This window comes from Spermophilus citellus (genome assembly GCF_964194105.1).
Source record: "Spermophilus citellus genome assembly, chromosome: 3".
Lineage (NCBI taxonomy): Eukaryota > Metazoa > Chordata > Mammalia > Rodentia > Sciuridae > Spermophilus > Spermophilus citellus.
The window spans coordinates 20299851-20327020 of record NC_138184.1 but is presented as its reverse complement, the minus strand read 5'-3'; the positions used below and the strand labels follow the sequence as shown (position 1 = coordinate 20327020).

Genomic DNA, 27170 nt, shown 5'->3' with positions numbered 1-27170 from the left:
TTTGAGGGTTTTTGTTGTGCTAGGAATCAAACCCCACAGCCTTGTGCAAGCTGGAGGCATTGTTTGTGCTGGGCTGCTAGCAGGCACTGAGCCATGTTCCCAGCCTCCAAAATGTATGTTAAATCATATGGTTTTAAGTGTACAAGTGTTGTATTTTTTCCTAGGTTGGTTTTTTTGTTTGTTTGTTTTGTTTTGTTTTGTTTTGTTTTGTAGGTGGACAGCATACCTTTATTTGTTTGTTTGTTTGTTTGTTTGTTTTTATGTGGTGCTGATGAAACCCAGTGCCTCACACAAGCTAGGCAAGTACTCTGCCATTGAGCTACATAGAGCCCCAGCTCCTGGGTTCTTTTTTTTTTTTTAAACAATATTTCTTTTTTTAAAATTTTTATTTATTCTTTAGTTTTCGGCGGACACAACATCCTTGTTTGTATGTGGTGCTGAGAATTGAACCCAGGCCGTATGCATGCCAGGCGAGCGCGCTACCGCTTGAGCCACATCCCCAGCCCCGCCCCTGGGTTCTTATTTGAACTGTCCTAAATTTATTGTAAAATTTTTTAAATTCCAGTACTGGGGATTGAACACACCCAGGGACTTGTACATGCTAAATAAGTGCTCTATCAGTATCTCTAGAGCCCACCCCCAACGCCCCCACCACCACCTTTTTTTTTTCCAGACAGAGTCTAAGTTGCCCAGGCTGGCCTCAAAGTTGTGATCCTTTTGCCTCTCAGCCTCTTGAGTAGCTGGAATTCCAGGCATGCACCACCATATCCTGGCTATACTTAATAAGATTTTAGTGGAAATGCATCTTTTAATGCATTTTATTCTAATGCTTTTTCTTCAAATGACTCGCTGTTCTTTTACACTTGATTCTAAAATGAGACAGGAATTCATTATCATTTCTGTTCATGTTTTTATAGATATAAATGTTGAGAAATCTTTTTTCATACATTTACATACTAGCAAATAGCAGTGGAAGGAGTTAAGAGTACTGTCATCCAATTATTTGAAATCTTTCCAAGTTAATATGCCAAAACTTACATGGTGGGCTAGGAATCTAGCTAAGAGGCAGAGCACTTGCCTAGCATGTGTGCAGCCTTGGGTTCTATCCTCAGCACTGCCCCCCACCCCCACCCCAAATCATGGTGCTCTCTCATCAGAAATACTGTTTTAATGATCTTTGTTTGATCAGGTGGTCAAAGACCACCCAACCTGTGAAAGATTCATTACTTAATCATTGAGTCATTTGCTTCATAGGCTCAAAAGTGTATACATGTGCTACATGTGAAAACAACCTTTTCATTTGCATATGAGTAGTTCAGAGACTGTCTTCCAATCAGTTAGTGGTACAACTAAGCCAGGAACCCCAGATCTTTTACAGAAACTTTTCACTGAGCCACGTCCCCAGCCCTATTTTGTATTTTATTTAGAGACAGGGTCTCACTGAGTTGCTTAGCACCTCACCGATGCTGAGGCTGGCTTTGAACTCTCGGACTTCTTATCTCAGCTTCCCTAACCACTGGGATTATAAGTGTGCGCCACTGTGCCAGCTTATTACAGGATCTTTGAGAATCCAGACATATGGTTTGTAGAATCAGAGCCATTTTAGAAATAATATTCATTTGAGACCTTTTTAAAAAAGAATAAAAGCTATCTATCTTGGCATATAACTTACAGTCTAGTAACCAGGAGTCCTTGAAACAGGTAGGAGCACACACATCACTGGGCATGGGAATTGGACCCGGCAAATGGTAGACATTGTCTTATCAGGTTAAACCCACAGAAAACTGGCCTGTAGTAGTATAGTAAATTCTGCATACTGCATAATTTCAGTAATCAAGATTTCAAGATTATATCGCATGTGCATTGTATAATAAAAAGTGTTGGTTCCTCTTGGGAAACTATCTTCAAACAATTTTATGAAGTCCCTTAAACTTTATTAAAAAAATAATAACCTTATTTCTTATGTTTCTTTTCGGTTGATAGTTATATAAAATTATAAATTCTAAATTGCATACCCTTGAAGAAATGACTGGTGTCCCACTGAGGACCAGTTTTCAAAATTGGAAATGATTATAGAGCTATGGGACAATGAATAAACCATGCAGACTGTGGTGATACTTAGATTACTTCTGCTCTGAGTGGGCTGAATAATTTCATTCTTAATCTTTTTTTTTTTTTTTTTAAGCGTTTTGAAGTTTTCCGAGATAAAAGAGAAGACAAGGTCTTGGTAACTAACTAAAAAAAGCTCCTCTGCTCTGCGGCACTGGCTTTCTGCTTAGCGCGGGCCAGGAAAGCACTAGCCCAGAGCCACACCCCCAGCCTGGCTTTCTTCTTTTGCTGACTGGAGGGGTCTAAATATCAGTGATGCTTCCAAATTTTAGTTTGGGGCTTAGAGGGGAAATATCTAATTTGAGTGCTGTTTTTCAGATACATTCTTTTGGCATACCGTGAAATATTTATTCTTACAGTCTAGAAGAAGTCCAGGGTGCTCTTCACATCAGGGAGATGGAGTGTCTCCAGATGATTGAGGAAATTGTTCGAACCAGAGCTTTAGAGTCTAAAGCCTTCCAGGAAAAGGAACGCCTGAGATCAAAACTGGAAGAGATGTATGAAGAGAGTGAGAGGAGGTCCCAGGTGTGTTAGTGTGGGGACTTCTCACGGTTCTTAGGACACTTAAATAAATACAACTAATCCACACAAGCTCAGTTCTGTGATTGCATGTCCTTGCTTCCACGTTTCTCTCATGTACACAGAGGTGTGTGTGGCCACAGAAGCTGGGGATCTGGACTCTCACTTCCTGTGTTCTTGGAGGGAAGAAGTAATGTAATTTTGAAAGTTCTGCTTCTCATTTACTCCCTTGGGGTGATTTTCCTGCAGGAGATGACGATGCTAAGGAAGCAGGTGGAATTTCTCACTGAGGAGAATGGGAAGCTGGTGGGCCACCAAAACCTACATCAGAAGATTCAATACGTAGTGCGACTGAAGAAAGAAAATGTCAGGCTTCTCGAGGTACACGCTGAAAAGCATTCTGAATAAATTCACTCTGAGTTCAAAGTGATTCTCTTGGTAAAATTAATTAAAGTTTAATGACTGCGTCAATTAACAGCTTCAGAGCACTTCCTAAATTCAAAATAATTCTGTTCATTACTAATCTGACATAATTGAATCAGTTAAAATTCTCATAAATGCCAGTTTTTGTTTGTTGAGTAGTTTACAAATCAAGCATTCTAATCTTAATTTGAAATATAAACGTGATAAATGGTAAGAATAACTCCTCCTGTACTCCTGAAAGAATTAGGGCTTTAATTTTTTTTTCTTTTAATTCTTTTTTTTTCTTTTTTTTAAATTACTTATAGGAGTCAGAAAAGTTGCGTGCTGAAAATATATTTTTAAAGGAAAAGAAAAAGAGTGAATCCTAAGGATCCTGGTCAACTACTAAGGCATCGTCTTGTTTGGAGATTTTTATTTTTTATTTTTCTCAAAAGTAAGACATAGTCTTGTCTACTTAGCAGAGCTGAATTTGAGGATCTTAATTATGACATGTGTATAGGGGGGCAGGAAATGACCCTTGAATTTTCTAATGAACATACTGTATACAGGTACACCTGTGACAGTATGCAGCATACTATTAAGGGGCTACGTCTCCATTTTCAGACTTGAAATTGGTTGTAAATACTGGAAAAACCCTTTTGTCTTTAAAATAAGAACCTGTAGCTAAGTTTGCAGTAGATGTTAGATCATTTTCTTCTCAAGTAATCTCCTTTGATTCTTGTGGCAGCTCTAACAATATATGGTGGTTCAATAACTTTCAGTGAATCTAATGGTTGGTTTTGTAGTGAACTTGTTAATATAGTTGTTTTTTTTGTTTGTTTGTTTGTTTTCTTTATTCTCATGAGCATTTTCTATGATTGTAAATATTGAACATTTTTCAAATAAAGTCTTTAAAAAACAATGAAGTGACTTAGATTGTTCATTCTCTGGTTACTCAGCATATACTTAGTGGAACTCCTACTGGATGCCAGGCTCTGCTCATCAGTGAACAAAGCAAATACAAACTCCTGCCCTCAAGGAGCTTCTGTGTATTGGGACTTAATTCTTTTTTTATTGAGAATAATACTCCATTATATGAATATGTCACATTTTATATATCTCTTCAGCAGGTGATGGACATTTGAATTGTTTCCAACTTGGAAATAATGTCACTGTAAACATATGTAAATCTTGGTGTGGACATAGGATTCATATCTAGGAATGGAATTGCTAGGTCATCTGTGAAGCAAGTGTCTAACTTTCTAGACATTGCTTACCTTTTCCAAATCTACCATTTGGCTGTGCCATTTTACAGTCCCAGAGCCATCTGTACCTCTTTCTCCACATCTTCAACACTCATTATTGTCAGGTTTTCTTACTACAGCTATCCTCGTAGGTCTGTACTGGTATATCACTTGTATTTCCCTGGTGACTAAGGCTTTTCAACATTTTTTCATATTAGGAAATACTACTACTGAGCAATACAAGGGACAAACTGATCCCTCACAACACATGCTAAATAAAAGATACCAGACCCAAAGGACTACATGTATATCACATGCTTTCGTTTATGTGAAATGTTCAGAAAATGCAAAACAATGGGAAGCAGATCATTGGTTGCCTGGCTTGGAGTATGAAAGACTGTATGGCTTGAGGGAACTTTTTCAAGTGGCAGAAATGTAGTTTGTGGACATGGCTATGCAACTCTAAATTACTAAAGATTGAATTGTACACTTGAGTGAATTTTGCCAAGCATGGTCATACACACCTAGACACTTGGGAGGCTGAGGTAGGAGGACTGCAAATTCATGACCATCCTGAGCCAACTTATCAAGACCCTATCTCAAAATAAAAATTGTGCTGGGGATGAAGCTCAATGTTAGAAAACCCCTAGGTTCATCCAAAGCACCAACAAACACATTTTAAAAAAAATTTTTTTTAAAGAATTGGGGATAGGGCTGGGGATGTGGCTCAAGCGGTAGCGCGCTCGCCTGGCATGCGTGCGGCCTGGGTTCGATCCTCAGCACCACATACCAACAAAGATGTTGTGTCCGCCGAGAACTAAAAAATAAATATTAAAAATTCTCTCTCTCTCTCCTCTCTCACTCTCTTAAAAAAAAAAAAAGTCAGCAATGCTATAAAAAAAAAAAAAAGAATTGGGGATATAACTCAGTTGAAGAGCACTTGCCTAGACTGTAAGAAGCCCTGGGTTCAATCACTAATACTGCCAAAAAGAAAAGAAATCAGTGAATTTTACAGTTTTTGAGTTATACCTCTTAATAAAGCTGTAGAAAGAAGTTTAAATTTAATGTATGTTTGAAGTCTCAAGGAATAGTAGTAAATCCCTAAAGGCCGGGAATGTAAAAGGAATTTAAAAGGTAGCAACTACCTTGGAGGGAGAAGGTAGAGTACTGACACTGGTAGTGAAGAGGGTTGGGTCTTATCACCTGTGTTACCTAGGGCTGCCATAACCAATGACAGACTGGGTGACTTAAAGCAACAGTTTATTTTCTCACAGTTCTGGGGCCAGAAGTCCAAAATCAAGGTGTGTTGGCCCGGAAGAGCATATGTCCCGTGCCATTCTCTCAGTTCCTGGTGTTGCCAACAATCCTTTGTGTTCCTTTGCTTGTAGAAGTGTCACTCCATTCACAGTATCACATATGTCATGGGGTTCTCCCTACTGCTCCCCGCCTTTTATCAAACCCAAGACCTTATGCATGCTAGATAATCACCCTACCACCAAGCTGCACACGCCCCTGCACCGCTTTTCTTATGAGGACCCAGTCATATTGGATTAGATTATTGCGATTACATGTGCAATTACCCTATTTCCAAATAAAGTCACGCTTACAGCTACCAGCAGTTAAGACCTTAACCTATCTTTTTAGGGGACACAATTTAACCCGTAACATTACTCATAGCAAGGAAAGAAGACAAGGTTGTCCTCAGGACATGGAGTTAGGATTGAAAACCCAAGGAGTACAGGGATCTGGTCTTAGGCATCCAGGTTACTATGATGCTTGGAACCGGAAGGGCCTGGCCCAGATTATGTGCTCATTTGTTTGACTGAACAGAAGAAAAGACAGGCACAGAGGAATGGACACCATGAAAAGAAAGACACTGAGGCAAGGCTGGAGAAAAAAGGGTGGCAGAAGGCACTCATTGCCCAGGTCACCACAGCCCCCACCATCACCCCAGGGGCTTCATGCTTTAAAATTCCCTCTTTGCCCCCTTTTAGATTATGACATCTGGCTCTTCTAGGTGAGGAGGAGTTTAGGGTTTCCCAGAACTCAATGGGTCATTCTTTTGCTTATAAGCCATCTTTAAGTTTTGTTTTAATTTTTTTTAAGTAAACGTGGAATGGGAGATTCCCCTCGTTTTCCCAGTTGAGGCAGTTCTGGCTTGCATCATTTTTTAGTAAGTTTGTCCACAGTGTATTCAAACATCTGTAGAAAGGTCACAGATGAGTTGGTTGCACTATCCAGTGCCGCAGCAGGAACAGAAAAAGGCATGTATTTTTCTGCCCTGACAAAGTCCTGTGAGGGGACATGTATGCTGCAGGATGCCCATGTGCACTTAGAACAACAGTCACTTAAAGCTTTGCTCCTCAGTGTGGTCCTTTAACCAGTAGCACTGCCACTGTCTTGGGGGAGCTCGTTAGAGCCTCAGTCCAGCTCCAGACCTCATCTGAATCTTCATTTTTAAGATTCCCAGGTAATTTGTGTGTCCAGAGGAGCTCCTAAGAGCAGAAACTACTTCCCAGTAGGTTGGCTGAGGATAGCTTCAATGCAATGCCCTGCAGTAGGCCTTAGACACCTGAAAACAACTGAATATGTAATTAACTATCCTCAAGGAGCTGGCAGACTAGTACAGACAGACAACCAGAGGAACCACCACAGGACTGGTGAAAATTTCAGAGCAGGTGGCTTGAAGATGCTCAACTGCTAGTCCTAGAAAAGACATTGTTTGTTTCTAGAGAACCCCTTGTACATTATGCAGTCTTGATCAGGCAGACACCACTTGATTTCCTGAAGATTCAAAGTAAGATAGGAGTTTTGAGGGGAACATTTTTGAGCTGGGGTTTACTTTATGTATTTTTTCTGAGCTTCAATTTTCTCATCTGCAAAATGGGACAGTCTGTACCTCATAGGAGTTATAGGGATCATCCATGATTTTATTTGAGCCACAAACCACCCTATGGGCGAAGCAAGGTGGCACACAAAGACTTCCATGAAAATTCCCAGAACAGGGAACAGAGTGCTGTTGAACATTATGTGTGCTGTGAAATCATTTGTGTTTTAGAAAAGTCCCAGGCTGGTGAGGTAGTTCAGCACTAGAGTGCCTGCTGAGCATGCGAGGAGGCGAGGGATTCAATTCTCGGCATGGAAGCTGGGGGATGGGGTGGGCTGGGGATCCCATATATAAAATACTTTTTTAACTTTTGTACTCTATATAACTAAATATGCATAGAGAAAAAGTACTAATTTTCCTGGAGAGTGGAAATAGCATACATTCCAACAGCTCTATGATTTCAAGAAAATGCAATTTTTAAATGACATTATAAAGGCACATAATTGCATAGAAGATCAGAGGTGACGTTGATCTGAGCAGAGTGACTACTACGGACGACTTCTCACTGCCTACCCTCAGGTTAACTTCCCACGTAGGGCGCATCACCCTCTCTCCACCTCAGCCTCCTTTCTCAGTCCGGAGGTGCCCAGCGCCCTCTGTCGAAGCAGCTCTTCATTGTACGTGTCTGGACCTAGAAAGAACAGGTGAGCGGGCAGGAGGCGTGGGAATGCAGGTGACTCGCGGTTCCGACGAGTCAGGACTGGGTATGAATACGCTGCGGGGGTCGGTGCAGGGCAGCGCCGTGTGGCCGGGGTTGAGGCCGCAGGTTGCAAGCGGCTGTCGTTCCGCACCCACAGCCGCCACGCGGGCCCCGGACCTGGCGTCTACACTGCGGGCCTTGCACCACCCTGCGTAAGACGGGAGCTGCGGACGACGGGCTCACGTAAGCACGTCACGTGGCCGCCTCCGGAGCGTGGACCGTCACGTGGGCACGTCCTCAGCGCTCGGGCTCCGGCGGGCGGGCGCGCGGCTGACAGCTGGCGGCGGGCAGCGGGTGGCAGGCACCATGGCGGCGCGGTCGCTGCCGCAGCCACAGCCCCCTAGGGGCGCCGTGTCGGCCACCGCCTACCCCGACACGCCAGCCGAGGTGCCCCCGCACCTGCAGGCCGGCGCGATGCGGCGCCGCTTCTGGGGCGCGTTCAACTGCCTGTGCGCCGGCGCGTTCGGGGCCCTGGCCGCCGCCGCCGCTAAGCTGGCCTTCGGCAGCGAGGTGCAGCCCGGGGCGGGCGGCGGGGGGCGGCGGGCGGGCGCCGCGGGCTCCGGGACGGGCGGGGGGCCTGCAGCCGGCGCCGCAGTGAGCCGGGCAGGCGGGAGCGGCCTCCTCCCGAGTCGCGCCGACCCGGCTCCCGCGCGGGCGGTAAGAGACGGCGGACGAGGCCTCCTCCTGACAGGTCTAAAACTTTCCCTGCGGTTGGGCTAGTTCGCTCTGGGGGAGACCGCCACCTCCCACCTCTCATTTTAAGTCCCCTGTGCCTCAGACTTTCTCTGCACGCGATTCCAAGGTGAGAAACCCGCTGCCCATCGCTCTTCTGTCATTATCGGGTGTTCTGGCCGGTCTACCCTATTGCCAGGAAAATTGGGCGTGTGGGGTACCCTAGGCATACGGGGATACTGGAAAGAACCGTCTGGAAATTCCCCTGAACTGAGAACCCTCCCCCCCAGCAGCCTCCCTCCAGGGCTCAGGTGCATCCCCTTCGCCTCCCATTCCCAGTCTCTGCTTGATAGAGGAGTCTCATTGCATCCCCAACCCAGAGTTGGGCTCAAACCCCACAGTCTGTTTAGGGCTAAGTCAGCGGGAGCTGCCACGCTTGCAATTGGTGTACTGTGGGGTGTGATTCTTGGGGTAAGTGGTCCAAAGTAAAACAAATGACTCTGTGGACTGGGAAGTTTTTTAGTCTTTATCAGTTGCCACCCAGCCTTCATAACCCTTTATGTCAGCAGGCTGCCACTGGACCATAAGATGCCTTGTGTAAATTATAAAGAAGCACTCTTTTGGGCTGGGGATAATAGCTCAGTTAATAGAGTGCTTGCCTTGTATGCACAAAGCCCTGAGTTCAATCCCCAACACCACCACCACCAAAAAAAAAAAAAAAAAAAAAAAAAAAAAAAAAAAAAGGCACTCTTTTCTCAAATATTTAGCTTCTGGTAAACCTAAGAGAAATAAGTAGGAGGTCTAGATAGGCCCAGTCCATGGAAGAAGCATGCATGTCTGCAGGCAGTTTCCTTATTCTCATCCAAGCAAGAAGGTCTATATAGGTTTTGTATAGGAGGCTTCTAAAGATTCCCTTTTCTCTCAAGGGTTTCTTTTTAAAAAAAAAAAAAAAAAGGAAAGAAGAAAGAAAAAAATATCTTTAGGTCCTTGAAGTGATGCCTGGAATGACTCACATCACTTCCGATGGTGTATCCCCAGTCAGGGCTGTGTCCTGGTTAAGAGCATGGAACTACAGTATCTAGGGTTGAATCCTATGGGCTCTCATACTGTGGCACTTTAGGCAAGTTATGCAGTGCCCCTGGTTCTTTATCTGTAAAATGAAGTTAAGGAATAAGCAAGAATGCACCGAAAACACCTGCACAGGTAAAGTCTTAGCACAAAAGAGGCCCAGGAATGCCCTGAGGAGCTGGCCTGAATGAACTTGTAACTTGGGGATTGGGGTGCCTCGTGGAGGGAGGTATGGCCAATTTGTGCCTTACCTGATCCTGGGAAGTAAGGACTCCCCCCACCCTACTTATAGCACATACCAAGTAATAACTGCCAGGCCCTGTGGTCTGCAAGCATTGGTTCCTGTGGGACCAGTAAGAGGTCTGTGTTCACTGGAAAATACTAATTCTGGGTTAGTGTTTTACTTCTGCTCCAGGGTCACACACCCAGCAAGAGTCTTCTCTGACTGTTCCATCTGGAAGATGGGTCTGCTGCCCACTGAGGGTTAAGTGAAAACCTGCCCTAGAAAGTTTTGAGTCTCCATGGGCTGTGGTGCCATCCCAGTAGGGGTCTGGCTGCCACAGTTATGTCCCTGGGTGAGCTGTAAGGGGAGCTGCAGGTGGGTGGGCATGACTGCAGCGACACTTTCTCCCACAGGTGAACATGAGCTTATGCATCTTAGGCATTATTGTGATGGCGAGCACCAATTCCCTGATGTGGACCTTCTTTAGTCGGGGCCTCAGTTTCTCCATGTCTTCAGCCATTGCATCTGTCACAGTGACTTTTTCAAACATCCTCAGCTCAGTGAGTAGCCTGAGGGTCTGGGTGAGTTGTCCATGAGGGACCCCTGCTTTCCCAGGGGAAAGGACAGGATGTGAAGCAGAGGTTGGGCTCTGGCTGACCCCCACTTTGCTATTCCTCTAATCATGGAGCCATTAAATATGAAGGGTTGGGGCTGGGGCTGTAACTCAATGGTAGAGTGCCTGCCTCGCAAGTGTGAAGCACTGGGTTCGATCCTCAGCACCACATAAAAATAAATAAATATTTGTGTTCATCTGCAACTAAAAAAATATTTTTAAAAAACATGATGGACGGGTTGGGGTTGTAGCTCAGTGGCTGAGGGCTTGCCTCACATGCGTGAGGCTCTGGGTTCGATCCTCAACACCACATACAAAAATAAAAAAGTAAAAAATAAAGATATTGTGTCCATCTACAACTAAAAAATATATATATATGATGGACTTCTCAAGTTAGATAAGAATGCAGCCTGGCTTGGTGCTCCTTCCAGGCTGGGGACTTCTTTCTGAAGTCTCTCTGTAGCGTAGCTGTCTCCTAGGGGTCTGTGAATTTGAGCATGAGCCCTGGAGGGTCCAGGTTCCTTCTGGTGTTTGAAGTTAACAGGGCGGAGCTGAGCCCAGTCATTCCTAAAGTTCTGGGAGGAAGGCTGTGGTGGCTTAGCATGGGTCAGTGACTGCCAGGAACCATCTCTATGTTAGGTCCACCTGCCAGCCTATGCCAGGTCTTTCTCACGTTCTCTGCTAGGGTCTAATGCTGTGAGTGAGGCGACACCCCACTTCTACTGGGGAGTCAGAGGTGAATGGAGTGAGCGGTGAAGGTGATGGCTGGGTGCGAAGCCCCAGGATGCTGGCTCTAGACTTTAGCCGCTGGCGCCTTCAGGGAGAATGTCAGCCAAAGTAGAGTGTGTTATGCCCACCCATAGAGGGCAGGTCCCTCACCGCTGTCTCTTCTGTGCAGGCTTTCCTGGGCTACGTGCTGTATGGAGAGTGCCAGGAAGTCCTGTGGTGGGGAGGAGTGTTCCTCATCCTCTGTGGGCTCACCCTGATCCACAGGAAGCTCCCGCCCACCTGGAAGGCTCTTCCACACAAGCAGCAGTGACACCAGCTGGCAGGACGAAGAGCTGATAAGGCCACCATGGTGCCCAGCCTTGGGTTGGTGTGCAGGATTGCTTCCAGGGGGACCTGGGTATGCAGCCTTCTTACCGTTGGCCATGGGGTTATGCCAGACCAGCAGGTCTTCGGGCCAGCCCTGCTCCCAAGGGAACAAGCCTCCGATCTCCAAGCCCTGAGTGCAGAAGCTGTGGCTTCTGTGAGGAGAGGCAGTGCGGCAGTGCTCTTTCGGAGGTGTCCTCAGTCATCTGCGTAAAGTTTTGATTCTCATGTTCCTGAGCCCGGGCGGATGCTGAGCTCCTGGGTTGCTCAGCTTCATGTATGGTGCCTGAAATCACACTGTAACTATAGTCCTGTTGTCCAAGGCCGTCACAAACCTCTAGTGTCAGTGACTGGTGGGGCTTTCTGACAACTCCGTGCTGACTTATAGGCCATCTATGTCATGCTTATGTATTATGGCAAGCAAAAGGAAACCTGAGTTAATAAATAACATTTTTTTGTAAGTTAAAACTATCAGAATGGAATCTTAATTCTTTCCTTCCTTCTGGAGTTAGAGGGAGCAGCCAGGGTGAGCTGAACTTCCAGAGTGAGGCAGATGGAGAGCGGCAAGCATGGAGGTTCTGCCTGGTAGTGCCCGGCTGCTCTGCTGCCTGTGTTCCTTCTGGAGTCTGCCAGGCCAGCGCTCCACATTCGGCCATTCTCTCAAGGAGGAAATTTGGATCTCATTTTGGAGCCCTCGTTCATTTTCCATATCAGGAAAGAAACCTGGGCCAAAGGTTGGCCCCACCCTTTGGTCTCCTCTGTCCTTTGTTTCCCTTCAGTTCTTTTGCTAACTTATATCTTGTGAATGTAATTCCTAGCTCAGAATAGTCTGGCACTGTCATTTTTCTCTCCGTGCACAGCATTAACCTGCACTCACCTGCTCCAGCTCTTTGCTGGGGTTCCCCCTGACCCTTCACCAGTCCCCTGAGCCTGATCCCCAGCTGGGCTTCTTCATACACTCCTTGCAGATGAGAGGGTCCTGATGTCCTGTCCGGGACAGAGGAAGCTGGTCTAGGCCCCTCCTCTGGCACAGTACCTCTGTGGCTCTCCTCTCCTTCTCCAACAGTCTCACGGCTCTGGCTAACTGGGGTTGGCCCTCACCTACCACTCCAACAAGGGCTCTCTCTGTTGATAGCTCCTTAGTCCCCACTGCCCTACCTGATCCCCACATGCTGGAGTCACCCTCAACATCTGGTTACAACCCAACAAGTTTCAGTTCATTCTCATGGAAAAAAAACTATAGTTAGAAAAAAAAACTATAGCTAGAAATAGAAGGACACTCCCTTAACATGATAAAAGCAATATATGTACAATATACCACTAACATTATAATGGTGAAAGGCAGAAAGCTTTTCCCCTAAGCTCAGAAACAAGACAAGGACTTCTGCTTTCACTCCTTCTATTCCACATAGTTCTGGAAGTCCTAACTGGAGCAGTTAGTCAAAGAAAAGAAATATGTCTAAATTGTAAAGAAAGAAGTAAAATTATCTCTCTTCACAGATGATATGATTTTAATATGTGGAAAATCCTAAAGATTCCTTAAAATGTTAGAATTAAGAAATTCAGCAAAGTTGCCTCATACAAAAGCAACATTCAAAAATCAGTTCTGGTTCTATATACTAACAATGAGCAAGCTGAAAGGAACTTTTTTTCAACTCGACAGTGGCATCAAAAATAATGAAATACTTAAAAATGTATCTAACCAAGGAGGTGGAAGACTTGTGCACTAAAAGCTACAAAAGATTACAGAAAGAAATTAGGGAAGACATAAATAAATGTAAATACATTACATGTTAAGATGACATACCACCCAAAGTGATCTACAGATTCAATCCAGTTCCCTGAAAGTATCAATGGTGTTTTTGCAGAAATTGACATCCTAAAATTCATATGGAATATCAAGAGCTGAATAGCCAAAACAATGTTGAAAAAGATCAGAGTTGAAAGACTCAATTCTTGATTCCAAAATTACTGCAAAGCCATGTAATCAAAACAGTGTAGTACTATCATTAAGACAGAGATATAGATCAATTGGGATATAACAGGGAGTCCAGAAAATGTTTGACAAAGGTGTCAATACAATTCAATGGGGAAAATGATTTTTTTTCCAACAAATAGTGCTGGGAAAACTATATCCATATGAAAAAGTTGAATGTTTACCTTACTTTGTATACCAAAAATGAATTAAAAATTGATCAAAGCCATGAAAGTTAAAACAACGGTATAAGGCCTTGAGTTGGATCCCCAGTACCACAGCAAAAAAAAAAAAAAAAAAAAAAACTAAAACAATAAACTTTTCAAAGAGGGGAAAGATTTTTGTGACCTTAGATTTGGCAACAATTTCTAGGATATGACACCAAAAACACAGGCAGTAAAATAAGATAAATTTTGATGGATTTGTCATTTGATCCAATTTTCCTACAATCTGACAATTCTACTTCTTTCGACAATTCTATATCCCAAAGAATTGAAAACAAGTACTTAAATAAATATTAGTACAGCAGTGCTCATAGCAGCATTATTCAGAATAGCTAAAACGTGAAAACAACATCCATCAACAGATGAAAGGATAAAGGTTGTGATTGATATATATATATATATATATATATATATATATATATAATTAAATACTATTCATAAGAAGGAATGAAGATTTAACACATGCTTCAACATGGACGGGCCTTGAAAACATTTCACTAAGTGAAATAAGCCTGACACAAAAGGACCTATGTTATGATCCCATTTATTTGAGGTCCCTAGAATAGGCAGATTGGTAAAAAGCAGAGTAGTTTTACTAGGTGCTGGGGGAAAGAAACAGGCTGTTATTGTTTAAAAGATATAGAGTTTGTTGGGGACAATGAAAATATTCTGGAAGTGGATAGTGGTAATGATTGCACAGTGCTCTGCATGTACTTACTATCACTGAACTGCATGCTCCAAAATGACTAAAATGGGCAATTTTATGTACATTAACTGTGGTTTGGAGGTGGCTTGTTCCTCAAAGGTTCATGTGTTGGAAACTTGGTCCCCAGTGTAACAATTTTGAAGAGCAGAGGAATCTTTAAGCAGTGGGCCCAGTGGACGGTAATTGGTCATGGGAGAACCACCCTCCAGAGTGATTAACTATCTCATGGGAGTGGTTAGGTCCTGTGGGCCTGGAACAGTTATCTTTCTTTCAAAGTTCTTCAGGTATTATACATTATTGACAAAAAGGCAAAATACCTCAAAAGAAAATTGATCAAAGCATATTGTTTGGTAACTAATAGAATTCATACTGGCTGGTAATTCACAGAAGAGGAAACTTAAAGAGCCAGTGAACATATGAAAAGGTGAAACCTCACTAGTAATATACTACCTCCCCAGCCTTTTTAACATTTTTATTTTGACAAAAGGTCTTCCTAAGTTGCCCAGGCTGGCCTCAAACTTGCGATCCTCCTCCTGCCTCAGCCTGCTACCCCGACTGGTAGTTTCATGAATTTTTTAATACAACTGTTTGCTGATAAATTGGAATATTTACATTTAACACTATTAAATACGAAAATATTATTGCTATGGTTGTTGAACAAGGAAATACCCAGCTTGTCCTTGCCAGCCCAGCTCTGCTCTAGGATCTTTGGGCCTGGATAAGGAGAGGATGAGGAGTGGTGATTCGGGTGAGGGTTGGAGGAGGGACTCGCTGCACCAGTTCCAATGGGATTGGTTCCAGGGCCGGGCTGCCAGAGGATTGTTGCTGCAAATCCTAGAGCCGTCCTAGTATTTCCCTAGATCCTAGCAAACAGGGCCGTAGAGGGTTCAGCTCCTCCCACATCTACTCAACTGGTCATAAAGCTGAGGCAGGAATCCAGAGAGCCTTGGTTGAGTGCCTGTCCCTTCTGCCCTGCTTCATGTCCCCCTTGCTGGCCTTCAGCAGGGTCCCCCATCATCTGACCTGAAGGCATGTGGTGGTGAGCCCTGTTCATCCTCAGTGCAGGCTATTGTAGGTGGCAGCCCCTCATCCTCTCTGGGGGGAATATCGGAAAGAAAAAGCACACAGCTTGGGCAACAGGGCTCCTGGTGGCATCACTGCTAATATCAGTTTGTTGCCTGAGAGTCACATGGTTAAGCAAACACAGTACAACATCGTATATCCATGAGCAGGAATATTTGAGATAGGTGGATATAGGCAACGACCACAAGGGCAGGCTACCAGCCGGATCCACAGGCACCCTGGTCACTATGTGTCGTGTTAAACACTCATGTACTCTGGTAAGCACTAAGAATGGCTTCATGAGAAGAGATTTCAGGGTTTATTGGAATTTTTTGTTTTCTGCTTTAAGGTGTTTACATACACAATAAGAAAAAATAGTCAGATGTAGGATAAACTTATAGTTTCAGGTACAAAGGAGAAAAGATGTTCCTCCTACAGATCTATGGATGCTATTTTTCCAATTGCTCCCTGTCTCCAAAAAGGAGGTAAAAAGTATCAGAATGGCCTTCATGAGTTAGGTCTAGAGCTCAGCACTGTGGGCTGCCCACATAGTGTCTGGGATGGCCCACAGGGTAGTGGCTGCTCTTTCTTCCTCAGAACTGGGAAGTGGGTGCAGAGACTGGTGGGCAAGCAAGCTTGAATTCCCCAAAGTAGGGCTTACCAGGACTCCTTTCAAAAAGGGGTTCCCAGCTTGCTCTGGGCAGGGAGGACAGAATCTCCCCCGACCTCAGGAAGAGGCACCTGCCCTGCAGATACATGTGCTGGGCATCCCTGGTCTCCCCCACAGACGTCCATACATTTGTGAGCCAGTCTGACTTCTTTTAACTGGTGTGAATTGGACCCTCTGTGCCAGGCACTGATAAGCCCTGGGAGAGCTACAGTGTTCCCTCACTTTTCAGGTAAAGAACCTAACACAGGTGACTTCCCAGTGACACAGAGCAGGTGACTATGGTGTGGAACTCAATGTCAGATCTCACTCTTTCTCAGAAGCATTTGCTACTGTGTCAGGATGGCTCCTTTCCAAAGAATTAACATTATCAAAAATTACAGATGCCTGTGGGGAGAGCAGAGCATATTGTCTACTAGAATCACAACTGCAGCTGATCTTCAGCACAACATTTCCACTTGAAAGCAGTCAGTTCTACAGATACACCCACATGAGGACAAATGATCTATGTATAAGATTTTTGTTTGCAGTACTGAGAAAGTGGAAGCAACCCAAATGCCTATAGAAAGGAGGTTAGTTAAATAAATTATGGGGGGCTGGGGATGTGGCTCAAGCGGTAGCGCGCTAGCCTGGCATGCGTGCGGCCCGGGTTCGATTCTCAGCACCACATACAAACAAAGATGTTGTGTCCGCCAATAACTAAAAAATAAATATTAAAATTCTCTCTAAAAAAATAAATAAATTATGGGTCATCTACACAAATGAACTGCTATGCACCCATAAAAAGAACAGGCCAACTCATGTGCTGCTAGAAAAATCTCCAACATCTCCAAGATCTCCAAAAACTTGAAATGCAGAACAATACATCAATATGCTCCCATTTGTATAAGCATGAGGGGAAATATTACATAAATATGTTGTCTTAGTGCATACAGTCTCCAGAAAGGTCTAAAAGAAACTAGTAACTAGAATGCATCAAGGTGACTGGCACTTTAGAGAACTTGACCATGTGGATGCATTATATATTCAAAATATAGAACAAAATTTAAAACCACAAGCAATCCTTACTTTTCTAACTTAAAGAAAATAAGAAAACCATGAAGTCAGTAAAGAATTACGTATTTCCTTTAGAGTTGTTCTATAGGAAGTTCCAATAACCATACAACAAATTTCATAACCTTAAAAACCCTTCTGTCTCAGCCAGATGGTTCCTCCTTTAGTTTCTGTAGGAAACTTTTATTTTATATTGGCTATTGAACTCAGTAGCATCTACCACTGAGCTACACCAACAGCCCTTTTTATTGTGAGCTGGTATTACAGGTGTGTGCCATCATACCTTCCTTGGGGAGGGGGGGAGTACCAGGGATTGAATTCAGGTGCACTCAACCACTGAGCCATATCCTCAGCCCTATTTTGTATTTAATTTAGCAACAGGGTCTCTCTGAGTTGCTTAGTGCCTTGACTTTATTGAGGCTGGTTTTGAACTTGTGATCCTCCTGCCTCCGCCTACCAAGATGCTGGGATGACAGGCATGCATCACTGTGCCTGGCTTAAAAATTTTTTTTAACCCGGCCTGAAGGACCAAGGAAGGCACAGCTCAACTCTGGCCAGAAAATTGAAGCAGACTTGAAGTCTTCTACAGGCAAGGCAGCATCATGAGTGTCGGGCACACACAGGAAGTACATCCTGAGGGAGCATGTTGTACCCCTGGACTCAAAAGACTTCCCAGTAGTTAGGGCACCCCTAGGAGGAGGTGCACCAGGCAGTCTAGGTTAACAGGAGTCTCGTGTGGCTTCCACTGCTGGAACTTTTAGTTCAAATGGAATAATTCCCCTTGGTTCCAGGGGACCTGTCTGAGGTGGTGAGTTCCAGTTTTAGTCATCTGTGACACAATTGTTCATCTGTCTCATAGGTATGGCTGACCCCTGTAAATGTTCTGCAAGGAAAGTGTCAGCAGAAACAAGTCAGAATGTGGGAAGGACTTTGCATATCTTTTGCCCGTGAGAACTAGAACTCTGCTCATCTGTGATTTAACAAGCTTTTGGGGAGTTCCAATGGCCTCTAAGATAGCCTGGTTTGTGTTAGTCGTGCAGAGCCAGCAGTTCTCAAAGTTGGTTGTGCATTTGGACCACACAGAGAGCTTTGAGAGTGCAGAGGCTCACGTGTGGAGGATTAATAAGTTAATCAATGACACCAGTCTCGGAGGTGGACATCAGTACTCCTGACAGCTTCACAGGTGACTCCAGTGTGCTGCATGCACGTGGAAACTGAGGACCAGGATTGGGCTTTTTTTTTCTTTTTTAAGAGTGATTGACAGGGGATGTGGCTCAAGTGGTAGTGCGCTCGCCTGGCATGCGTGCGGCCCGGGTTCGATCCTCAGCACCACATACAAACAAAGATGTTGTGTCCGCCTAGAACTAAAAAAAAAAAAAAAAAAAAAAAAAGAGTGATTGACAGCCAATCTGCCTGCAGGCATTTTGCCCAGGAAGAGTGTGTGTGTGTGGGGGTCCTTCCCTTTCTTGATTGTGAACTTGTGAGTAGCTTGAATTCTAACTAGTGGAGAGATCTGCTCCTAAGCTGAGGTAACACAAGGAAATGTCATTCTAATGGGGACACGTGGCAAGTCAGGTGTGTATGCACACACATGCCAAGTGAATCTATTTTTCACTTTAGCACTGGGGGTTATCTCATTTATAGCAGAAATAGCCTTGGATCATGAGAGCTCCCTGGTGCTTCCTCTTCTCTGGATAAAAAGGCTGATCTCTGGCCACTTCCTCCCCAACCTCTCTCTTCAGGGTGTGAGCTCCCACCTCAAGCTGGTGTCTGATCTGCAGTCACCCAAAGTCTGGCCTGACCAGGAGGCAAGAGCAATTCCAGGGGTCGTGGGTTCCCTCCTTTATTCGCCCACTCTCCTCTTTCTCTCCAGTTTCTCTGTCAATTAAAGGAGAGCACACAGCACCTTGGCTCCAGATTTGTTCCTAGCCTTGTCTGCAGAGAGGAGGCAGGTATTGGGGTGGGGGCCCCACTTTTTTTTTAATTGTTCCAGGAAGTGCTAGTTTTACCTTTATTTTTTATGTGGGGCTGAGGATCCAACCTAGTGCCTCATACATGCTAGGCAAGCATTCTACCTCTGAGCTACAACTGCAGCCCTGGGGTCCCCCACTTTTCAAACTGTTAACCAGAAATGCCTGCCAAGTACTGTGCCTGCTGGTTGCAGTTCAACAGCACGTAACCCCCGAGGTTGATACATGCATGCCCATCTTACAGGTGGGAAATCAAGTCTCAGACCCATTGCCAGCAGGGGTAGAGCAGAGCGCCCCGCTCCCCTTGCTGCATCATCAGAATTTGAACCCGGAAAGAGAAACTTGGGCCATAAAGATCCCCCTTTTCTTCTTTTCTCATGTGCTGGGTTGCTAACAAAGCTGAAGCTTGTGTACCTTGACCTCTTGCAATGGGAGAACATTGCTTCTTGCCACATGGGGACTTCCAGGGACAGGTGCTTTTTCTGTGGTTGGTGCTGAACCAGTCTCCACAATCCCAGGACCAGCCGAAGCTGCAGGCAGTATCGGAGAAACCTTTGGCCCTGCTCACGAGGCTTGAGGGCCGGCCCCTGGGTTCTGAATCTGCAGTGCCCTTTCTAATCAATTCAAGCCAAGAGTTCCTTTGTCTTCCTGAGCTTCAGTTTCCCTATCTGTGAAGTGGTTATAATGAGGATTATTAGCAATTAGGACAGAACCGAGGCTCAGCTGGGCTCGGCAGTAGTGAGCGCTCTATCCACAGATGATCCAATTCCTTGGCCAACCAGGAGATGGCTGGGGAGTGACCAGCACAGAGAGAGGAGGCCACTCAGAGGGATGACTATTCTAGGGGGATCTAGAACATTCTCTAGGGATGAATCTCAGTGCTGAGGTTTGCTCACCCCAAGCTGTGTGGGCTGGAGGCAAGCCAGTAACAGTGATTAGAAATACCACACCTTCCGTGCAAAGATAATAGGAAAAGCTCATTGGTCAGTCACAGCCAGGTTACTTACCTGCACATAAGTACAATTAGGAAACAGAAAAGAATTAGATCTGTGGCAGGTGGTTTGATAATGGTGGGGGGATTGTGCTCTTTTATGTTTTTAATTTTTAAAAATAAATGGAGCAGGGCTAGGGTGTGGCTCAGTGGCAGAGTGCTTACCTGGTGTGTGTGTGAGGCCCTGGGTTGGATCTCCAGCACCAAAAAGGACTTTCTAGCACTTTCTGAGAGAGGGGCTCTTTGGCTTCTCTGAGGGAAGCTTAGGGTCTACTCCAGGGTGCTGGTAGAGGTAGTAACCAGAAGCACCTCCATTGCCTTCAGCCCGGTGAGGGTTAAACACTAGCCCAAAGCAGAGAGGGGAAGTGCACCCAGATGTCTGGATGCCTGGGGTGATAAGGGAGACTTATCTAACTCAAACACACAACAAAAGCTGGATGATCAGGGTAGAGATGGCATTGAGGCCCATGGAGGGACAAGGAACAATGCAGATTGAGGGCCAGGCTCAAGGATCCAGGGGACAACAGGAATCTGAGAGGAGGGTGGGGGCTCAGTGAGTGGGCAGAAGATGTCCCTAAGGCAGGGGAGCATCTCCTGGGGATGGGTGTGGCTAGAGTTCAGCACAGAGGTGGGGGCCCACAAGGCCAGGGTGCTGGCTGGCTCAGCAGGTTCCTTTCCTAATCTAAATAGCAGCTGTTCCCTTCCCTGCCATCCAGTTGTTAACACTGCTTAAAACCACCACGGCAGGGTACAGCAGGGCCATGTCTCCCTACGGCTATGGCCTCCCAGAGCATGCAGTTCTGACAGGGTTCAAAGTACTTACATTTCACTGCTTTCCCTTTTAATTTCAAAAGGGAGAAATGGACAGAAGAGAGTAAATAAAAACAGGGGCTGGGGACGTGGCTCAAGCGGTAGCGCGCTCGCCTGGCATGCATGTGGCCTGGGTTCGATCCTCAGCACCACATACAAACAAAGATGTTGTGTCTGCCGAAAACTAAAAAATAAATATTAAAATTCTCTCTCTCTCTCTAAAAAAAAAAGAGAGAGTAAATAAAAACAACCCTCATTTTACCAGTTAGTAAGCTTTTTTCCTACATAATTTTACTTTTTTTGAAGTGCTGGGGATGGAACCCAAGGCCTCACACACACTAAACATGCATTCTACCACTGAGCTACACTCAAGCCCCCTTAGTCTTTGTTGACAATGAAGAGTGCCCCCCTTAGCAATAGAATATTATGGTTTGGATGTGAAGTGTCCCCTCAAAAGCTCATGTGGCAATGCTGGAATGTTCAGAAGTGAAATGATTGGGATATGAGAGATGTAAATAAAAATAAGTGGATTAATCCACTTGATGGATTAATAATTTGAATGGGTTAGTGGGTGGTAACTGTAGGCAGGTGGGGCATGGCTGAAGGAAGTCTGTCATTGGGGATGTGTCCTGGGGAATTCATTTTGTCTTTTGCTCCTAGATTGCTCTCTCTGCTTCCTGGCTGCCATGAGCTGAGCAGCTTTCCTATACCAGGACCTTCTGCCATGATGTTCTGCCTCATCTCAGGCCCACAGCAATGGAGTCAGCTGTTCATGGGCTGAGACCTCTGAAGTCGTGAGCCCCAAATAAACTTTTTCTCCTCTAAGTTGTTCTTGTAAGGTGTTTGGATCACAGGGATGAAAACACTGACTAACACAGAGAACATCCCTCATTTTCTGTTTGGTAACTCATCATCTTTAGATTTGAGGTTATGTGTTCCTGGTGGCAATATTATGTAAGTGATGTTGTATGTCCTTAAAAAATCATACCTGGAGGCAAATGATGTCTACCTGTCCCTGAAGTTTATCATTTGGTTAAGGTGTTGTCCACTTTCTTTGCCATATAATTACTGTTTTTTTTCCTTTGTAACTAATAAACAATTTGTGTGGAAATAATTTAAGACCATGCAAATATCCTGCTCGTCATCACAACTCCCCACCTCCAGATTTAGCATCCATCGACAGTTCTTGCCTGAACCACTCACCTTCACTATTTTCCAGCTCTCCACCCACACCCACCTCCTGGCCCCTGGCATTCTCCTGAGAGCAGAGCCCTCTGTTCATATCCCTTCATCATCTCTGTGGACTTATGGATCCTTTTGAAAATGGTTTATGATTCACACTTGTTCTTAATTCTGTTCATGCTCAAAATATCCCAAATTTTTCCAGTGAAAGTTCCTTACAGCTGGCTCAGAATGTTGTTTTAGAACCTCTTTGTATTTATAATACAAAATATATTGCCATAATCCTCCCTCCTAGGGCCCATACCTGCTGTCCCAAACCCTTAAAGACCTTGCAGACCTCCAGCCTAGGCAGGCCCCCATGGCAGACCTGCCTCTGCCCTGGGGTGGACAGGAATCCTTGTGTACTCATGGTCTGGCTCCAGAGGACACATTTTTCATGCCTGTTGAGGAAGAGCCAATGGAGTACATCCTCAGTGACATGGGCTATGCTCACGTGGGTTCCACCAAACATATCAGAGGAAACCTCTGGAACTTTGGTCAGGTGATGAAGTTGCCATTCCTGAATGGAACAGGTCCATCCCATAGACCCCCCCCCCTTTTTATTTAGGGAGGAGCTAGTAAAGCTTGTGGGGGAAGGTAGAAGGTAGGTGAGCTCAGGTCAATTGCCAGCCTCAGACACATGAAACTGGTCCAGAGAGGGGTTAGCTCCCCAGGTCTGGGGTAGAGACCAAGCCAAGAGGCCTTCCTCCAGGACTCACGATGGGCCCTTCGAAGCTTCCTTTCCTCTCTCTCAACCCCAGTATTTATCAAAGAACTGAGCACTTGACAATTATTTATATGTCCTGTTGGTGCACACAAAGTGTTTCTAAAAATATTTCAGAAGCTTAGGTGGGGAGGCCTCTGCTGAGTGGAGGGAAGATATCTTCATACAGCCCAAAGGCAGAGCAATGACCTGGAGATGCAGGACTGGGTGGCTGTAAGGTCCAGGGTGTGAAGACTCATGACGCCAGAAACAACCAACCTTTCTTCTCATAAGACTTTGCAACAGAAAACTTCTGGAAAATGCCAAGCCTTATACCTCTGCTTGAAGTTTCCCCTCCTCTCCCTAAGTCTGCACAACAGGGCAGGTTGGATATGGGCACAGTGGAGGAGGACCCCCTGGTTAGGACTTCGGGGTGCACCATGCAGGGTGTGTCATGTACACCCCCTTCTCTACCCTCACTATTGTGGAGGGCCATTTACCGTATCACCTTACAGGTGAGGACATGACAGAAAGTGAGAATGATTGGCAGGGAAGGAAAAGCCCAAATGAAGGCCACAGGAGGGAGAGGAAGAAGGGCCCTGGAGCTGAGGTAGTTGCCCCTCTTGGAAAGTTAAGGGTTGACTCTAAGAACTCCAAAGAATTGGAAGCACACACTCCCCACTCTTGGGAGAATGAACATTATCATCTATTCCTTTTATTTTTATAGCTTTCCCTTCAGATAACCAAATAATACATGTACTTCAACTCTACATAGACTCAACGCCAAATTGTACAGGGATGTGAATTATAGCTTGAGAAAATGGTTTAAAATAAATAGGACTGGGGCTGGGGATATGGCTCAAGCGGTAGCGCGCTCACCTGGCATGCGTGCGGCCTGGGTTCCATCCTCAGCACCACATACAAACAAAGATGTGGTGTCCGCCGAAAACTAAAAAATAAATATTAAAAAATTCTCTTTCTCTCTCTCTCTCTCTCTTAAAAAATAAAATAAATAGGACTTAAAAAGTAACATGTACTTATTACAAAAGACTTAGAAAGTACAGAAATGTGGACAGAAAATGAAATCAGTGTCCTCCCCAGTGATAAGGACTCCACATGTTGATGTGCCTCGTTCTTTTTGATAATTGATGCTGACATATTTGAGGTGGCATGTCCTGTGCCTGGCTTTGTAGGCTGCTTCATTTAATTGAACTCGATTACAGAGGCATTCCCCCAGGGAATTGGAAACGCTTTGTGTACTTCATTCTAAAGTCTGGGCCCCTTGGGCTGGGGATGTGGCTCAAGCGGTGGCGCGCTCGCCTGGCATGCGTGCGGCCCGGGTTCGATCCTCAGCACCACATACCAACAAAGATGTTGTGTCCGCCGAGAACTAAAAAATAAATATTAAAAATTCTCTCTCTCTCTCTCTCTCTCTCTCTCTCACTCTCTTTAAAAAAAAAATAAATAAATAAAGTCTGGGCCCCACCGATCTATGGATGTACTTAACCTTTGCTCTGTGTCTGAGCACTTGAGAGGTTTCTAATTTTCAGTGCTACAGAGTCTCTGGGAGACCGTAGGCAGACGTCATTGCCAGGAAGATGGGTCACAGCACAGGGTGGCTATGGAATGCACCATAGATAGTGTGTGTTAAGTTTCTGATACACTAGGCAAATCCTTACCTGCCTCTTTCTTCATTTCCCAAAATAGTTTCAGGAAAATATCTTGAATGACTGGATTTCCCTGATGAACCAGACCTGTCTCAAGACCGAAGACATGAGGGCTCCATGCTGGTGTGCAGACCCACGTGTGCCACAGTTGGTCTGGGAGTCTGGGCCACATGTACAGGTGCCTGTACTTTACACCAGTCTGATGCTGCCATGTTCCCGTTGCCCATTGCTCAGCAGTTTTTAGGTGTCCCCAGCTGAACTGTGAGTTCTGTGGAGGATGCTCAGGGACCACGGCCAAGCAGCCATTCAAAGGTATCAAGCAATATACCTTTGCCAAGGAACTCCAGCCTTGCCACTGGCTGCTTCTCTCCCAAGTTCTGTGACCCTGGGCAAGACTTTGAGCCCCTCTGTGCTTCTGTTATCTCATGGGTTACAATGAGTATTCGGTAACCCATACAACTACCCAGCCCAGTGCCCGGAGCTCATTAGTGGCCTTTTCCCAGGTGATCCTTAGGAGTGTTGGAGTTTGGGAAGCAGTGGGTTAAGGTGGGGCTTCTTTCAGAGATGAGGAAACCAGCCCAGAGAGCAGGGGAGCTGGCTTAAGGCTGTACAGTGTGGTGGTTGAACCAACTTTACTGACTCCTGGTGGAGTGTTCCTCCTCCACACCCTCCCCTCAAGCCACCTGTTCAGGCCATGAGCCACGTGTGAGTACCCCAGGACTCTAACATATTGCAGGAGTCACTTCCAAAACGAGGTTACCAGAGAGTGGGTTCTGTGTCAGGGAATCTCAGAGCCCCTGCCAACTTCAGAGGCCTTCAACTTTAAGCTTGATAGCTTTCCCCTCCCAGGTCCCTCTTTATTTGCAGTACTGGGGGTTAAACCCAGGGCCTCATATGTGCTAGGCAAGGGCTACTCCTGGGCTACTTCCCTCCTCCAGGTTCCTTCTTAATATTGCTCCTTCACCCTGAGATATGTGGGGCCACCACTGGGCCTCTCTATGTGCAAATTTATTTTGTGTGTGTGGGAGGGGGGCACTGGGGATTGAACTCAGGGGCACTTGACCACTGAGCCATCTCCCCAGCCCTATTTTGTATTTTTTTAGAGACAGGGTCTCACTTGAGTTGCTTAGCTCCTCGCTTTTGCTGAGGCTGGCTTTGAACTCACAATCCTCCTGCCTCAGCCTCCCAAGTCACTGGGATTACAGGCGTGCGCCACCATGCCTGGCCATCTGCAAATTCCTGACCAGCAGGCAGAGCTTCTGGTGGGGCTGCCTGAGGGGGGCAAGGAAACCTGATGTGGCAGTTAGCCCATGTACTACCTATGGCCATGTAACAAGTTTCCCTGAGATATAGCACTTACACAACATTTATCAGCTCACGTGTGGGGCCAGGAATCCAGGTGCAGTCTCCCGGATCCTGTGGATAATGGTCTCGCATGCTGCAGGCCTCTCAAGTTTCCTCTGGGGGAGAATTCACTTCCAGGCTCCTTGCCTGGTTGCTGACAGTCTCAGGTCCTCGTCCTGAGGGCCATGTCACAGCATGGCGGTCGGCTTCCATTGGAGCCAGCAGGGAGTGTGCCGGACCTCATCTCAGAAGAGAGAGTCGCATTCTGTTGGTTAGAAGTGAGCGGCTTGGTTCAGTCCATCTAGTCACTTAGGTCTAGGAGAGGGGATTCCTCGAGGGCAGGGACGGGGACTGCAGGGGCCCTCTTAGATAGGCTACCTCCACCTGGGAGGAACAAACCAGAGTACCTGGGAGCTCTAAGTCTGAGGGTCCTTGGAGCCCCCATAGCTCTGCCTTCTCTCTCCCTGGTCCCCACCCTGCTCTGGAGATGGCCTGGATCCAGCAGGACCAGACAGCCTGGGGCCTCTAGAAGAGGCAGGAGGAAACCCGCAGACAAGAGCAGAGAGGTATCCTGATGACAATTCAGGGAGTTTGTGTCCCTGCTTGGATCAGGCCCCTTTGCAGGTCTCCTTCCGCCTGTTTTTATTCCTTTGATCACTCTGGGTGTGGGATGGCTTTTGCCATATTTCTGATTTTGATAAGTGAAAAGGCTTGTTTAGACGTGTGACCTAAGAGGTCATAAGAGGACTGAGCCACACCATTTTGGGGAGCTCCTTATAAATCGGGTTGAACAAACCCAAAACAGGATTTAGAAATGGTGGCATATTGTAAGAGTTTAACCAGGTTGGCATCTTTAATGCCAGGGGGAAACACAAGGCAGTGAAATTTGTGCTTTTTGCAAGGCATAGTTAAGGTAGTTTTAAGACCTGGGGCGGGGTAGGGGGTAGGAGAATGGGTGGGCGTGGTCCAATCCACCCTGCCAGTTCAAAGGTTTGTGACTGTCATGTGTAGTGATTTCAGAGGGTTCCTCTGTGCCTGTTTACACATACAGTTGTTTTTAGCGATTATGTTTAAAATATAAATTATGGTCCTTTGATAATTTTTTCCCATTCTGGGGATTGAATCCAGAGTCTTATGCATGCTAGGCAAGCACATCCCAGCCCCATTTATTGATTTTTAATTATAGAGCACTTACCATGTGCCAAGGTTTTAAGAGATGAATTCTTGTGTCTTTGCCTTCTCCCTGGC

General features: G+C 45.5%; 2 protein-coding genes and 1 long non-coding RNA gene across 5 annotated transcripts in view; 2 read left to right on the top strand and 1 right to left on the bottom strand.

The window, feature by feature from the left end:
* Positions 1-3825, top strand: part of KIF15 (kinesin family member 15) — a 58899-nt gene extending 55074 nt beyond the window's left edge. The window contains exons 33-35 of the mRNA XM_081287428.1: positions 2469-2634; positions 2878-3009; positions 3357-3825. Of these exons, the coding sequence (XP_081143554.1) occupies positions 2469-2634; positions 2878-3009; positions 3357-3419 (361 nt within the window). The 3' untranslated portion in view covers positions 3420-3825. The remainder of the gene's footprint in view (positions 1-2468; positions 2635-2877; positions 3010-3356) is intronic.
* Positions 1-27170, bottom strand: part of LOC308643113 — a 622623-nt gene that overhangs the window by 98904 nt on the left and 496549 nt on the right. The window lies entirely within an intron of this gene.
* On the top strand, positions 8093-12016 carry TMEM42 (transmembrane protein 42). Of its 3 annotated transcripts, none has more exons than XM_081288281.1 (3): positions 8093-8518; positions 10238-10384; positions 11336-12016. In XM_081288281.1, the coding sequence occupies exons 1-3, from the start codon at positions 8168-8170 to the stop codon at positions 11474-11476; spliced, it is 639 nt and encodes a 212-aa protein (XP_081144407.1). In that variant the 5' UTR covers positions 8093-8167; the 3' UTR covers positions 11477-12016. The 3 variants fall into 3 exon arrangements, 2 of the variants coding, with proteins under 2 accessions (XP_081144407.1, XP_081144408.1); XM_081288282.1 differs by having other exon boundaries at positions 8093-8371; positions 11336-12008; XR_014021285.1 differs by lacking the exon at positions 11336-12016 and having other exon boundaries at positions 8093-8663; positions 10238-10376.

Coding starts and splice junctions, on each gene's coding strand:
- TMEM42 (XM_081288281.1), top strand. CDS start 8,168: ATGGCGGCGCGGTCGCTGCCGCAGCCACAGCCCCCTAGGGGCGCCGTG. Junction 8,519..10,237: donor ACCCGGCTCCCGCGCGGGCG/GTAAGAGACGGC, acceptor TTTCTCCCACAG/GTGAACATGAGCTTATGCAT. Junction 10,385..11,335: donor TTTCAAACATCCTCAGCTCA/GTGAGTAGCCTG, acceptor TCTTCTGTGCAG/GCTTTCCTGGGCTACGTGCT.